Raw genomic sequence first — 16,878 nt, 5'->3', positions numbered from 1 at the left:
CTAGAGATGCTAGCAGTGATGAAGGCCCTTCAGTTCTTTCAGGCTCATTTGACAGGGCGTCACGTTCTAGTCCAATCGGACAGTATGACAGTGGTGTCATATTTAAACCACCAGGGCGGTCTCTCGTCCAGCCGCTTATGCGCTCTGGCGAAACGTCTACTGGAATGGGCTCTTCCGAGGCTTCAGTCGCTCAGAGCGACTCATGTTCCTGGCAGGAACAATCTGGGTGCAGATATGCTGTCACGGAGCAACGTCCCCTCCGACGAGTGGACGCTCCATCCCCAGGTTGTCCTCAGGATTTGGGAGCTCTTCGGGAAGGCAAAGATAGACCTCTTCGCCTCAGAAGACAACTCTCATTGCCCAACATTTTTCTCGAAGGAGGTCGACACTCTGGCCCATTCATGGCCCAGCACGCTCCTTTACGCTTTTCCTCCGATCGCCCTGATCCCTCAGGTCATCAGGCGCATCAGAGAAGACCAACACAGAGTCCTTCTAGTGGCCCCGCTCTGGAGGAACCAGATTTGGTCCTCGGAGCTGTTCAAGCTCTCTCTGAGAGCCCCGTGGCCGATCCCCCTGAGACGGGACCTCCTCTCTCAGGCAAACAGGGCAATCTGGCACCCACAGCTGGAGCTCTGGGCTCTGCACCTCTGGTCCCTCGATGGGAGCCTACTAACCTCCCCAGGGACGTCCTAAATACCATTTCTCAGGCTAGAGCGCCGTCCACGAGACGCCTCTACGACCAGAAATGGTCGGTCTTTGCTGACTGGTGTTCGTCACGCAACATAGACCCAATGGAGAGTGACGTATCTTCTATACTGTCTTTCCTCCAAGAACGCTTCCACACTCAAGGTTTACGTAGCAGCCATTGCAGCGTTCCATGCTCCTATTGCTGGCCAATCAGTGGGATGAAACGGACTTGTCATCCGTTTCCTGAGGGGCGCTAGGCGATTGAATCCTCCTCGCCCCCTCACCGTTCCCTCCTGGGACCTGTCTTTGGTCCTCAGGGCCTTAAAAGGAGCCCCATTTGAACCAATGGGCTCAGTCGACCTCAGGCCATTGACGCTAAAAACCGCCTTGCTGTTAGCACTGGCCTCGGTCAAGCGTGTTGGCGATTTGCAGGCCCTCTCTGTGAGCCCCGCATGCCTCGAATTCGGGCCTGGAGACTCTAAGGTCGTTCTGAAACCCAGGCATGGCTACGTCCCTAAGGTGCTCTCAACGCCGTTTAGAGCTCAGGTCATCTCGCTCTCTGCTCTGCCCCCTTCGACGGAAGAGCAAGGGCTGGAGTTACTCTGCCCTGTCAGGGCATTGAGGACCTACATAGAGCGATCGCAGTCTTTCAGACAGTCAGATCAGCTCTTTGTCTGTTTTGGAGGCCGAACCAAAGGATCTCCGGTCTCAAAACAGCACATTTCTCGTTGGATAGTGGACGCTATTACGCTGTGCTACTCCTCACTGGGAGCCAAATGCCCCATAGGAGTCAGAGCCCACTCCACTAGAGGGATGGCCTCCTCATGGGCTTGGTCCAACGGAGTTTCCATCCAAGACATCTGTGTGGCGGCCGGCTGGTCTTCGCCGTCCACCTTTGTCAGGTTTTACCATCTCGATGTCCCGACCTTACAGGCTCGAGTCCTTTCAGTGTGATTAGCGGCCTCAGATGAGCTCCGCCTCACGCTATCATGGAAATAAATTTCCTCTAAGTGTAACGCAAGGGTTCGGTAAGGGCTTGCCCTCTCGCTTGTCTTTTTGGCCCCCTCTCAGGTGTCCAAACTTCAAGCTATATCGTTCCCAGCCGTGGCACGGCGTGGTTGAATTCGTTCCCCATACGCACTACGAGTGAAGTATCGAAAGGGAACGTACTCGGTTACTAACGTAACCTCGGTTCCCTGAGATACGGAACGAGTACTGCGATACTTGCCGTGCCACGAGGCTGCGGCTCAGGGTCGTCGCTTCAGTCGAATGACACTGAAATCCTATGGCGAAACGCCTGCTTATATAGCCCTTAACCCCGCCCATTAGGTGTGTCACGGTGAAATAAAAAATTACTTTTACAGAACATATAGTGTGTTGCAACAAACATTATGTTGGTTTATGTTGTCTTTATTATTATCTTCTTTAAGAATAGTTTATTAAGTATTAGGCATGGTTGTGTTTCTAATGTAATACACAGGCGTTCATTTTACATTTCAAACATGTTGTTAGAGCACTTAATGTAACAATATTATACAATAGGCTTTAATTAGTCAAACACAATTATTACAGGTTATTAAGATTTAATTTACACAAAAGAACTGCAAACTGTTTTGGCTCTATCATTAAAAATGTCCCCACTGTTGCTTGACCTTTGATATTTAACATGTTTTTGATCTGCATTGACACCGTTTTATGTGAACTGAACTGGACGATGTGATTATCCGTGTTGGCAGTCTAGAAATGATACCGGTTTGATCTAAATCACTATTATAGTTGTTGCTTCATTAAATATATTTATATAAAAAAAATAATTCACATTAGCAGGTCCTCAACCCAAACTCAAGCTCTACACTTCACCACAACGGTAATCTCCAAAAAACACTAACATAACAAAAACTTTTACATAATAGAAAATAAAACAGTAAGAAGTCTCTCCATATTCTCATCTTTCTAAAAAATGCATAAAATAACACTTTATTTCAACATTTACTCCCCCCCACTTCAGCCCGGTGCAAAGCATGATGGGAAGTGAAAGTCCTGTTTGGTTACTCGACTGAAACATGTTATTTCAAAATGAAAACATCAAGTGAATTCTAGTAACCATTTCAAGTCCATTTAACATGAAGCAATCACATTTGAACCAGAAACAATGCTGTTAAATCAAAATAAATTGTTTAAATAATAAATATACACACACACTGTATATATCAATATCGATATATATATCCAAGTAATACATGTGTCTTCTTTGAAGCGCAATGTTAATCTGAAGTTAAACCTCCTCCTGGTAGGTTTAATTTAGTCCTGGAGTAGCTCTAGTCTTCCTCCAGGAAATCAGCTTATTAAACTCTGGACTAGACTAAGTCTAGGACTATTTTAAACCATGACAGAGAAAGCAGATTTCTGTTAATCTGGTTTAAAGGGCCATTTTATTCCTGGACTAGGCTTAATCTCTGTCCGGGAAACAGCCCCTTTATAGCTTTTTTAAAAGTGCCTTAGAAAAAAAAAACATTACTTGTGTTCATCTTGAGACAAAACAATGACACTGACAGATTTCTACATACATCAGAGCAAGTTTCTTTCAGTCAAAACGGCTCAAACATGCATTTTAGTCCAGGTCCATTAAACAATCCCTTGATGTCTCGCTGAAGAAGAAGCAGTTCATCCTCCGTGAGGTCGACTGTGGAGGACTGGAGCTTCATCACTGTCAGTAACTGGAGAGGATCTGTCATGATCACTAGTTATAATGGGGCATGGGTGCCACCCAGTGGATTATTTTGGTATAACACCTCCTCGGGTCCTAGTTGGGCGGAGACCCTATTCTTTTCTTTTTACATCTTTGATGTAATGTAAAAAAATATGATAGAGTGTCATAAATAAATAATAAATCAAGGCAGAATATTGAAACAGGAAGAAAGAATAGAAAGAATCCCAGCAGGTTTGTTTATTCGTTTATTTCAAAGATGGAAAATAACTAGCAGATTTAAATTAATGATCAATGTGCATTTTGAAATGATGAACAAGAAATACTGACATTTTAGTAATAAAATAAATCATGATTAAAACACAATATAAACGACACAATATATCGGTCTTAACATGCACAAAAAAAAAAAAAACTGGGCTTGATTTGGTTGTTCTAAATGTGTGTAAAAAAAAAATCATCGTTTTAGACCCTAGAATTTAAAATGAACGGGAATTATTTTTTTTCATTTCATTTGTCAAAAACAAGAAAAAAGAAAAAGATCCAGAATAAATCTGAAATGTTGTACATTTCCATAAAGGTCTGGTCCTAGACCGTAAACTTTCTATCTCTCACACACACACACACACACACACACACACACACACACACACACACACAGTGTTCTTCCTGTCTATTTCAACTGCAAATATTCATCTGTAGTATTAATGTAATGAAGAGAAAATACGAGACTATAACATCTCACTGTCACTGATTCATCATCAGCTCAAAGCATTATGGGTAGAGTCTCTCTGTTCTGATTCATCAACACAGTTTCACTGATGATCCTCTATAAACAGTAAACCCAGGATAGAGTGGTTGAGTGAATGTGGTCTGGACTGTGTGGATGAGGATCATTGTGTCTCCAGAGACGTTGTAGAAGGACAGAGTTCCTGCACTGTGATCCACATACACTCCTACTCTATAGTGATTCTCCTCATTCACTGTTCTGCTGATGATGGGCTTTACAGGGAGATCAGTGTGTATCTTATTGTGACTGAATGAGTAACTGTCAGGAAAGCAGCTCAAACTCCAGGACTGATCATTAAATCCAAACTCACACTCATCACCGTCTCCCTTCCTGCTGATGCTCTTATATGACACTGATATAAACACATAATATTCACTGCACTCAATCTCCCAGTAACAGCGTCGATCACTCACACTCTCTCTACACAACACCTGAGGATACTCATCAAATCTGTCTGGATGATCAGGATACGACTGTGGTGTGTCAGTGCCAGTAATCACTGTGTTCCTCTCAGACAGACGGAGGTGTTCATTCACTGTGTTCAGATCCAGAGTGATCCGATGGGAATCTGATGGAGATAAAACACATCACAATCAGGAATGATCAATCTGATCTTTTAATGTATCTGAACTCTTCATGGCTCAGTGTTCAGTGTATCATCAGTGTGTCAGCTGACCAGATATCCTGAATCATCATTATCATGATCAATTATTAAACTCTTCTATCATGATTTCTCCAGGAAGAACATGAACACATTCAGTGAGTTTCTCTGCTTGTTTTCTCAGTGACTTACACTGTAAGAAGTCGTTCCTGGTCTTGGGATTCATGTTGGTGAATGTGACTGTGGAAATCAACAGACATGAACAGTGTGAAGAGAAATGACTAAATCAAATGCATTCATTTCTAATATGATGTACAATATGACATTAGATGATAAAGAAAGACTCATTTCTGAGAGCAGGGCCCGTATGTATAAAACTTCTCAGAAATGCTCTTAAGATCAGTCTTAAGTTTTGACTTAAGTGTCAAAAAATTCTTAGTAAAGAGTAGGAGTTTTCTAAGAGTAGGAAACTTTTATAAAGAAGCTAAAAGACTACAATGATGTCAACTCAAAATGGCCGCCCTCAACCTCTGAATCAGCCAATAGCGAGCCTGGAAGGGTGAAGTCAAGGCAGCACAATACCAATCATTTAATGTTATTATAAAAAACAATAATAACAATAATATATATTAAAAAACACAAACGTTTTAATATATAAATTGATTTAAAAGCAATAGCTTTTAACACAAATTAGTATTGATGGTGTGGAATCTTTTTCTATTGATATATGTCTCCTCATTTACAGTTAGAGCAATGATGTGTCCTGAGTTCACCAACGGCTCCAACAACTGCAGGAAGCCCACAGTCAACATAAAAGTGGCTTTCTTTTGCCACATGGTTTGATGGTCAGTCAGACAGTCAATGAACTGCCATAGAGTAGAGGACAAATGTGATGTCCAGCCATATGAAAACTGACATCTTCAACCTTAATTCAGCTTAATTAAACTTTTAAAAATGTGTTAAAAATATGTAAGCACATCGACTAGCTGTGCTTGGAGTCAATTGTTTCATGTGTGATAATGAAATTAAATTTCAAATTATTTTTGGCCAGGCTGTCATACAAAGAAATTATGAACATGCAAAAACCAGAGAGAACCAATTAAATATTAAAAACGGATTTTGTTGTATTCAATGTCATATTTGAAAACATTTAAATAATATAAAAATAAAAATATTTTTTCTCATATTTTGATGGTTTAAGCAAAATTGTTTGCGATTAGCAACAAACTCTTGTTTGTATTCACTCTTGTGTACTGTATGTTCATCTTTTGTGCTTCCTTGTCGTTCATTCATCATCTGCGCTTTATTTTTCGTGAAGCATTTTGTTTCTTGACCGACTCAGAGCAGGGTGGCGACTCAGAGGTTAGGATTGGAGTGCGAGTTTTGGAGGTGGTGCAATGAAGAGAGGGTGTGTTTGTTTGGGTTGATTTCAAATAATCAACAGTGTTCAACAACGAATTTGAGAAATCGCATACAGCACCTTTAAATGCATTAAACATATTAATTATTGTTTAAGTAATATTTATTACATTTATTTAAAGTTATGAAATTTCTTATTAGGTCAGTTACAAAAAGAATGTACAATCAAGTTTATATCATTTTATCAACTCCATGTCATCATATAACTCCAATACATCATATCTTCATTGGAAAGCGTGTGTCTCCTCTTCTCTGCTGCCATCTTGTTACTCTTAACTAGGTTAAGACACCTCTGCAGCTCTCTTAAATAATTTAGGAGCTGAGACCTAGTCTTGACACTTAGGAACCTTTATGAATCACACTTATTCTTAAGTCTAAGAATAAGAGTAAAATTACGTCATTCTTAGAATTTTGACACACTTAAGACTAAAATTTTACTCTGAGCGGCTTTATACATACATCTCCAGGGGCCTCATTTATAAAACACACGTCTCAGATTTGATCCTAAATTTCATGGATTTCATCCTGCATCATGTACAGAAACACTTGCTCTTGATGATGAGTGCCGTACTTCTGAAGCATCAAGGGATATTTGTGGCCGTTCTGAAGGTGGATTTTGATGCACTTGAATTTAAGATAAATTTTGAACAATGTAATTTAAGAATTGTGCACATGGACATTTATAAATCATAGGAACTGTTGTGCGTTCACATTTAGGGTCTTTCTACACACGTCTGTATAATCGCAGGACTTTACCTCTGTCAGAGATCTTCTTCAGCTCCTCTTTGCAGAAATCCTCCAGTTTGTCTCTCAGCTGACGGACAGATTCTCTCACGCCATCAAAAGAGGAGAGAGAACTGAAGGGATCATCATTTACGTCTGTAGATTCAGGAGGAGCTGAGAGAGACTGGAAACTCTACAGAAAACACAAATCAAAACTTCAGCCAATAACCTGCTCTATATCAGATCTGTTGTTGATCTTTAGTAACTCGTCTCAATCCAGCACTTTCACACAATCAGATACTTTCTGCTCTTATTCATTATTTAGTGATAAAAACTATTTGACACTTACAATCCTGGTGCACTTTAGCATACTTTTACTTTTTACTATACATACAAACTTTTATTATTACAGAAATAATATAATTTTAAAATTATACTTAAGAGCAGAGTAATTTTTTTTAAAAACGTTTTAAAATTATAATTAAAATAATTATTTTAATTAAATGAATGTATTATAGTTTACATTTGTATTAAATGATGTTAGCTAAAATTAACAGTGCCTATTAATTTTGATCCACTTAAGTAGGATTTAAGTATCTTTAAATATAATTTCATAATTACTTCTGTTGATTAAAGTTACTGCTCAATGAACTGACAAGCATTTATGATCAACTAAAATATACTTTGTCATTTCTACTGAAACTTGTCTGTGATGCATTTAAATATATTAGTAATAATATGATCAAATATATTAGTAATATCAGTAATATAATAAAATAACGCTTTAAGAAACATGAAAGTGTCTCTCTTTTAAGTGGCCTTTTATTTCATTAATATTATATTATCTGCAAGTCCAGTTTAAAAAATAAATAAATATATATATATATATATATATATATATGTATAAAAGATTTGAAGTAATTAACTTACTTACTTAACTTACTTAATTAAGCACATTTCTTTCTTTTGGACTATGTGTGAACTTTCTAGGAAATGGTTTGGCTGATAAAACATCTGCTAAGATCATAAATGTCTGTGTAACAGGTCGAGCGCATCAAAAGCATCACATTGTAGGATTGAGAAAATATCCAGAGGAAAAGCAGTTCAAAAGCTACGAGTAGATTAACCAATCTTACCAGGTTTGAAATCACCTGACCCAACTTTAGTGAAAATTACTGAAAATACTGTGGTAGAAATAGAAGATTTCATTAAAAAAATATGATGAAAAATCTAATTGGGTGGAAATTGCCACCATCAAGTTCACTGATTTCATCATGACAGAAGAAACCAGATGAAAAAATTAATTAATGGTGTTTGCCTAATAATTTATTTAAAAAAAAGCCTATTCAGGTCTTTGTAAGTGTCGTGTCTTTCAACAAAAGATGATCAGACGAGAGTCTGACTGATGATTATATGATAACAAACACTGGACTGAATCGGACTGAATTCCTGAAACATCTCAGTTAGCGGCTCGTTCTGCTCTCATGAAATGTTTCTCTTGCTCAAGTCCACTATGATCCTGTTCTTCTAGATCTCTGTTACCTGCAGGAAATGGATGTGATCCTGTGTGTGTGAAAGCTGCTCCAGTTCAGCATCTGTCCTCCTCAGATCATTGATCTCCTGCTCCAGTCGCTCCAGTCGTCCTTCAGCTCGACTCACTGCAGTCTTTTCCTGATCTCTGATCCGCTGTGTGGCCTCAGAGCGGCTTCTCTCGATGGAGCGGATGAGCTCGGTGAAGATCCTCTCACTGTCCTCCACGGCTGTCTGTGCAGAGCGCTGTTAGGACACACATCACAATCACACAGTGACTTCAGTGAGTCTGACTGAGACTTCTCAAACTTCTCTTCTTCTCCAGACTCACCTTATGAGACTCTACAGCCTCTCTCAGCAGCTGAAGATCTTTCTGTCTCTGCTGGATCCTCTGACGGATCTTCATCTGCGTCTCCTTCAGCCGTTTCTGGAGGACAAACCAATAACAGGAAATGACACGTAAAACTACTATCACTAAGTTACATAAATCCAGAATTGGTGGAGGGTTAAAGATCTTGCATGATGAGTTTATTCTGTAGGTTCAAACCACAGATTCATAGTTTCCTGAAATGAGATTGTGAATGAATATGAAACTGAAATGTCAGCAGTATTTCATCAGAGTGAAGTTTTATATGAATATTTCACCATAAAGTTTAATTCTGTCTTCATGTCGTTCCAAACATATATGCCTTTCTATCTATTGTGAGACACAACAGAAGATATTTTGAAGAATGTCTCGGCTGTTTACAGAGGCTAAATAAAATATGGTGACACGTCAATAACATCAAACCTTATTGGTTCGTGCATGTCACATGACTAAACATCATGATGTCAAGTAATATTTTCAGACACTTATTTGTTAACTTGTATGTTAATTGCAATTAAACTTTATTTATTTTTACACATATTTCAAGACAATAGAATTATGAAATTAAATATGAAGATGTACTTCAGTCTTACTTAAATGAGTCAAAAATAACTATTAAGTTCAGCTAATTGCTTTAAATATAAATTTAAACTATAATACTGTCAAATGTACTGACAAGCATGCATGGTAATATGAAGTTGCACTTTAGTATATTTAAACTATATATAACTTTACATATACTGAATAACACAATTATAATCAAGTACTTTATGTGCTTCAGTATGTTATTCAACACATCAAACTAACTGTACTTATTTAATGCATTACAAAGATGATATATTATTAAAATGTACAGTTTAATGTTTCAGATCAAACAAATTTAAAAATGAATCAAAGATAACACAAGTAAACACAACATGCAGTTTTTAAATGAAGGTTTTTATTATGAAGGGAAAACAAAATCTAAACCCACATGGCCCTGTGTGAAAAAGTGCTGTTAAAACAAAACTTAACTGTGGTTTATCACACCTGAGTTCAGTTCCTCTAGCCACACCCAGGCCTGATTACTGTCACACCTGTTCACAATCAAGTAATCACTTAAAGGTGCCCAAGAATGCTTTTTCACAAGATGTAATTTAAGTCTAAGGTGTCTCCTGTGTCTGTGAAGTTTCAGCTCAAAATACCCCATAGATTTTTTTAAATAAATTTTTTTAACTGCCTATTTTGGGGCATCATTAACTATGCACTGATTTTTTCAGTGCGCCGCCCCTTTAAATGGCGTGTTCCCTGCCAAACAAGCTCTCGACTATATTACAACGCATTTACAAAGTTCACACAGCTAATATAACCCTCAAATGGATCTTTACAAGATGTTCGTCATGCATGCTGTATGCATGCTTCGAATTATGTGAGTAAAGTATTTATTTGGATGTTAAAGTTTTATTCTGAGTGAATTTGAGGCTGTGATCCGTGGCTAACGGCTAATGCTACACTGTTGGAGAGATTTATAAAGAATGAAGTTGTGTTTATGCATTATACAGACTGCAAGTGTTTAATAATGAAAATAGCGATGGCTCTTGCCACGTGAATACAGTAAGAAACGATGGTAACTTTAACCACATTTAACAGTACATTAGCAACATGCTAACGAAACATTTAGAAAGACAATTTACAAATATCAGTAAAAATATCATGTTATATCATATCCAATATAATTGAATTATGTCAGTTATTATTGCTCCATCTGCCATTTTTCGCTGTTGTTCTTGCTTGCTTACCTAGTCTGATGATTCGGCTGTGCACAGATCCAGACGTTAATACTGGCTGCCCTTGTCTAATGCCTTTCATAATGTTGGGAACATGGGCTGGCATTATGCAAATATTGGGGGTGTACATATTAATGATCTCAACTGTTACGTAACAGTCGGTGTTATGTTGAGATTCGCCTGTTCTTCAGAGGTCATTCAAACAAATGAGATTTATATAAGAAGGAGGAAACAATGGAGTTTGAGACTCACTGTATGTCATTTCCATGTACTGAACTCTTGTTATTCAACTATGCCAAGATAAATTCAATTTTTTAATCTAGGGCACCTTTAAATAGGACCTGCCTGACAAAGTGAAGTAGACCAAAAGATCCTCAAAAGCTACACATCATGTTAAGATCCAAAGAAATTCAGGAACAAATGAGAAAGAAAGTAGTTGAGATCTATCAGTCTGGAAAAGGTTATAAAGCCATTTCTAAAGCTTTGGGACTCCAGCGAACCACAGTGAGAGCCATTATCCACAAATGGCAAAAACATGGAACAGTGATAAACCTTCCCAGGAGTGTCCGGCCGACCAAAATTACCCCAAGAGCGCAGCGACGACTAATCCAAGAGGTCACAAAAGACCCCACAACAACATCCAAAGAACTGCAGGCCTCACTCGCCTCAGTTAAGGTCAGTGTTCATGACTCCACCATAAGAAAGAGACTGGGCAAAAATTACCTGCATGGCAGAGTTCCAAGACAAAAACTGCTGCTGAGCAAAAAGAACATAAAGGCTTGTCTCAGTTTTGCCAGAAAAGAACTTGATGATCCCCAAGACTTTTGGAAAAATACTCTGTGGACTGACGAGACAAAAGTTGAAGTTTTTGGAAGGTGTGTGTCCCATTACGTCTGGCGTAAAAGTAACACAGCATTTCAGAAAAAGAACATCATCCCAACAGTAAAATATGGTGGTGGTAGTGTGATGGTCTGGGGCTGTTTGGCTGCTTCAGGACCTGGAAGACTTGCTGTGATAAATTGAACCATGAATTCTGCTGTCTACCAAAAAATCCTGAAGGACAATGTCCAGCCATCTGTTTGTGACCTCAAGCTGAAGTAAACTTGGGTTCTGCAGCAGGACAATGATCCAAAACACACCAGCAAGTCCACCTCTGAATGGCTGAAGAAAAACAAAATGAAGACTTTGGAGTGGTCTAGCCAAAGTCCTGACCTCAATCCTATTGAGATGCTGTGACATGACCTTAAAAAGGCGGTTCATGCTCAAAAACCCTCCAAGGTGGCTGAATTACAACAATTATGCAAAGATGAGTGGGCCAAAACTCCTCCACAGCGCTGTAACAGACTCATTGCAAGTTATCGCAAACGCTTGATTGCAGTTGTTGCCGCTAAGGGTGGCCCAACCAGTTATTAGGTTTAGGGGGCAAGCATGTTTTTAAAAACTGCATGTTGTGTTTACTTGTGTTATCTTTGATTCATATTTAAATTTGTTTGATGATCTGAAACATTAATGTGTGACAAACATGCAAAAGAAAAAAAAAACACTTTTTCACACCACTGTACTTTAAAGTAAAACTTTTGACATTATGACAGTGTACTTTATAAAGTGTACTTATGAAACAGTCATGAAAGTTTATTCTTTCAGTACACTTAATTTGCCTTCATTATCTCTAAGCATTTTATTAAAATATACGTTTAATTTGAAGTACACTACAAGCGCACATCAGTACACTTAAGCACACATATTTTTTAACCACTGGAGTTGTTTAGATTACTTTTATGATTTTTTCTTTGTATCCATTGACTTTCAATGTATAGACTAAAATAGATGAGGCATTCTTCAAAATATCACCTTTTACATTCTGCAGAACAAAGTAAGTCAAAGCGGTTTTTAATGGCATGACAGTGAGTAAGTAAAGACAGCACTTTCATTTCTATGTGAACAATCCCTCTCAGTTCATACCTGTTTCTCTGTCCTCTGTGCTGCAGTTGATACAGTGTTGTGGTTTTTATGTTCATACTCCTTACACCACACACAGATGCATTGTTGATCAGTGATACAGTACATTTCTAGCTCTTTATCATGTTTATGGCAGATCATGTCCTGCAGTCGTCCAGTGGCATCGATCACTTTGTGTGGCTTACGAGAGTGATATTCCTCATGACGGTCGAAATGAGTTTGACAGAAAGACTCCTGACACACCAGACAGGACTTGACAGCTTTGTGTTTTCTTCCAGTACAGACGTCACACTGCACATCTCCAGCTCCAGCGTAACAGTCAGCAGGAAGTTTTCTCTTCTTCAGTTTCTCCACCAGTTCAGCCAGAATGGTGTTTTTAGCTAAAGCAGGTCTTGGACTGAAGGTCTGTCTGCACTGAGGGCAGCTGTAGACTCTCTCCTGATCCTCCTGATCCCAGCAGCCTGTAATACAGCTCTTACAGTAACTGTGTCCACAGTGGATAGTCACTGGATCCTTCAGGAGATCGAGACACACTGAACACGTGAACTCATCCTGAGAAAATCTGGCCTCTGCCATTTTACTGCATGAGCGACACAAACACACAACAGCTCAACTCCACTTCAGTTTCTGTTTCCCTGAACTGACAAGATGAAATGGTTTCCTGCTTCTGTGTTTGAGTGACGTGTGGAAAACAGGCGTGTCTGTAAAGCAGCTTCCTCGTTCCACTTTCCTTCTGTGTTTATGTGCCTTTCAAGTGGAGTTGCATGAATGACTGAGTTTTATTTGTGAATGAGAAACTCTGGACTCTCTTTTCTAGATTGAAAATTAGGCGAATATCTGGGCAGAAGTCATGTAGTGTAATTGACTATAGACTACAGCATTGTCACTTTTTAGTTATTGTGGCTCAATCTTTATATGCTGCAGTCTTCTTTGCAGTGTTCTGATATCAGGGAGAGGAATCTCCATGTCTTGAAGCAGTCTGTAGCCTGTTGAACCATTCATAATCTCATTTCAGGAAACTATGAATCTGTGGTTTGAACCTACAGAATAAACTCATCATGCAAGATCTTTAACCCTCCACCAATTCTGGATTTATGTAACTTAGTGATAGTAGTTTTACGTGTCATTTCCTGTTATTGGTTTGTCCTCCAGAAACGGCTGAAGGAGACGCAGATGAAGATCCGTCAGAGGATCCAGCAGAGACAGAAAGATCTTCAGCAGCTGAGAGAGGCTGTGGAGTCTCATAAGGTGAGTCTGGAGAAGAAGAGAAGTTTGAGAAGTCTCAGTCAGACTCACTGAAGTCACTGTGTGATTGTGATGTGTGTCCTAACAGCGCTCTGCACAGACAGCAGTGGAGGACAGTGAGAGGATCTTCACTGAGCTCATCCGCTCCATCGAGAGAAGCCGCTCTGAGGCCACACAGCGGATCAGAGATCAGGAAAAGACTGCAGTGAGTCGAGCTGAAGGACGACTGGAGCGACTGGAGCAGGAGATCAATGATCTGAGGAGGAGAGACGCTGAGCTGGAGCAGCTTTCACACACACAGGATCACATCCATTTCCTGCAGGTAACAGAGATCTAGAAGAACAGGATCATAGTGGACTTGAGCAGGAGAAACATTTCATGCCAAATAGTTTTTATCACTAAATAATGAATAAGAGCAGAAAGTATCTGATTGTGTGAAAGTGCTGGATTGAGACGAGTTACTAAAGATCAACAACAGATCTGATATAGAGCAGGTTATTGGCTGAAGTTTTGATTTGTGTTTTCTGTAGAGTTTCCAGTCTCTCTCAGCTCCTCCTGAATCTACAGACGTAAATGATGATCCCTTCAGTTCTCTCTCCTCTTTTGATGGCGTGAGAGAATCTGTCCGTCAGCTGAGAGACAAACTGGAGGATTTCTGCAAAGAGGAGCTGAAGAAGATCTCTGACAGAGGTAAAGTCCTGCGCCTCCATTATACAGACGTGTGTAGAAAGACCCTAAATGTGAACGCACAACAGTTCCTATGATTTATAAATGTCCATGTGCACAATTCTTAAATTACATTGTTCAAAATTTATCTTAAATTCAAGTGTAATGTGAACAAGTGCATCAAAATCCACCTTCAGAACGGCCACAAATATCCCTTGATGGTTCAGAAGTACGGCACTCATCATCAAGAGCAAGTGTTTCTATACATGATGCAGGATGAAATCCATGAAATTTAGGATCAAATCTGAGACGTGTGTTTTATAAATGAGGCCCCTGGAGATTCATCTGCTCTCAGAAATGAGTCTTTCATCATCATATTGTACAACATCATATTAGAAATGAATGCATTTGATTTAGTCATTTCTCTTCACACTGTTCATGTCTGTTGATTTCCACAGTCACATTCACCAACATGAATCCCAAGACCAGGAACGACTTCCTACAGTGTAAGTCACTGAGAAAACAAGCAGAGAAACTCACTGAATGTGTTCATGTTCTTCCTGGAGAAATCATGATAGAAGAGTTTAATAATTGATCATGATAATGATGATTCAGGATATCTGGTCAGCTGACACACCTGATGATACACTGAACACTGAGCCATGAAGAGTTCAGATACATTAAAAGATCAGATTGATCATTCCTGATTGTGATGTGTTTTATCTCCATCAGATTCCCATCGGATCACTCTGGATCTGAACACAGTGAATGAACACCTCCGTCTGTCTGAGAGGAACACAGTGATTACTAACACTTACCCAGAGCGTCAGTCGTATCCTGATCATCCAGACAGATTTGATGAGTATCCTCAGGTGTTGTGTAGAGAGAGTGTGTGTGATCGACGCTGTTACTGGGAGATTGAGTGCAGTGAATATGTGTTTATATCAGTGTCATATAAGAGCATCAGCAGGAAGGGACGGGGTGATGAGTGTCAGTTTGGATTTAATGATCAGTCCTGGAGTTTGAGCTGCTCTCCCGACAGTTACTTATTCTGGCACAATAACATAGAGGCTGAACTCCCTGTAAAGCCCATCATCAGCAGAACAGTGAATGAGGAGAATCACTATAGAGTAGGAGTGTATGTGGATCACAGTGCAGGAACTCTGTCCTTCTACAGCGTCTCTGGAGACACAATGATCCTCATCCACACAGTCCAGACCACATTCACTCAACCACTCTATCCTGGGATTTATGTTGATTATTATGGATCAGTGAAACTGTGTTGATGAATCAGAAAAGAGAGATTCTACCCATAATGCTTTGAGCTGATGATGAATCAGTGACAGTGAGATGTTATAGTCTCGTATTTTCTCTTCATTACATTAATACTACAGATGAACGTTTGCAGAAGAAATAGACAGGAAGAACACTGTGTGTGTGTGTGTGTGTGCTATATTGTATGTACTGAAAACAGACTCTCTACCTTTACTGCTACTCAATATACGATGTTTTGCTGGAAGACATCATGGACTATGGGCCTCTGAAGACTTCTGTGAGAAACGAGCAAAATCAATTTCAATTTTAGATCAGCTAAGGGGGCTTTAGGCAAGACACGCTTCATTTAAATACAGTTGATTCAATGTGTTATTTGCAAGATATGCACCAATAAACATGCAGTCCTGACAAATTTCATTTCAGGTAAAGTGGATTCATCATTTATATTTCTTCATTTAAAACATGATTTATTAACACATATTGTAAAACAATCATATTACAAAACTTATTTAACAACCACAAAGATCATATAGCCCGAGTTACGAGTGAAACATAAAAATCATTCACACTTTCTACTATTCGATGTCTACTTAAATATTTAAGAATCAAAATATTCAGGCAGATGTGCACATCCCAAAAAACCCAAACTGGGCTCAGGTGCAGGACAACAAAAAAACTAATGAAAAAAAAGAGAAATGTGAAGTCCGCATGTGAAGTTAGTTTTTTACTTAAATATTTAAAACATTGTAAGATATGATAAAGTAATGAGTGCAAACTGTATGAATGAAATGAAGCACGATAGCAAGTCGAAACAAATGTAGGACTATATTTTTTTCCGCAGCCAAATGGCGCATGCCGGAAATCCTAATATATATTACGATTTTTTTTGTCTGCTCACCAAGGCTGCATTTATTTAATTAAAAATACAGTAAAAACAGTAATAGTGTGAAATATTATTATGGTTTAAAATAACTGTTTTCTGTTTGAGTATATTTTATATCCACTTTTTTAAAGTAATTTATTCCTGTGATCAAAGCTGCATTTTCAGCATCCTTCATTTTATTTCCTGAATAAAAGTATTATTTTATTTCTTTTCAAATAAAATATATTCAAACAGAAAACAGTTAACAGTAATGTTTTCAA

General features: G+C 38.8%; 2 protein-coding genes across 3 annotated transcripts; one reads left to right on the top strand and one right to left on the bottom strand.

The window, feature by feature from the left end:
* Positions 1–3,695: 3,695 nt before the first annotated feature.
* LOC137006512 (tripartite motif-containing protein 16-like protein) lies at positions 3,696–13,173 on the bottom strand. Of its 2 annotated transcripts, none has more exons than XM_067367341.1 (6): positions 12,553–13,173; positions 8,789–8,884; positions 8,470–8,703; positions 6,961–7,120; positions 4,978–5,025; positions 3,696–4,752 (listed from the first exon to the last, which is right to left on the bottom strand). In XM_067367341.1, the coding sequence occupies exons 1-6, from the start codon at positions 13,123–13,125 to the stop codon at positions 4,199–4,201; spliced, it is 1,665 nt and encodes a 554-aa protein (XP_067223442.1). In that variant the 5' UTR covers positions 13,126–13,173; the 3' UTR covers positions 3,696–4,198. The 2 variants fall into 2 exon arrangements, with proteins under 2 accessions (XP_067223442.1, XP_067223451.1); XM_067367350.1 differs by having other exon boundaries at positions 8,470–8,691.
* A 141-nt stretch (positions 13,174–13,314) lies between these two features.
* On the top strand, positions 13,315–15,746 carry LOC137005407 (tripartite motif-containing protein 16-like protein). Its single transcript, XM_067366286.1, has 5 exons — positions 13,315–13,797; positions 13,883–14,116; positions 14,325–14,484; positions 14,919–14,966; positions 15,193–15,746. The coding sequence occupies exons 1-5, from the start codon at positions 13,723–13,725 to the stop codon at positions 15,744–15,746; spliced, it is 1,071 nt and encodes a 356-aa protein (XP_067222387.1). The 5' UTR covers positions 13,315–13,722.
* The last annotated feature ends 1,132 nt before the right edge of the window (positions 15,747–16,878 follow it).

The sequence above is a fragment of the Chanodichthys erythropterus genome, chromosome 3, assembly GCF_024489055.1.
Source record: "Chanodichthys erythropterus isolate Z2021 chromosome 3, ASM2448905v1, whole genome shotgun sequence".
NCBI classification, from domain to species: domain Eukaryota; kingdom Metazoa; phylum Chordata; class Actinopteri; order Cypriniformes; family Xenocyprididae; genus Chanodichthys; species Chanodichthys erythropterus.
Note: the sequence above shows the minus strand (reverse complement) of the source record. Positions and strands in the feature narration are given on the sequence as shown.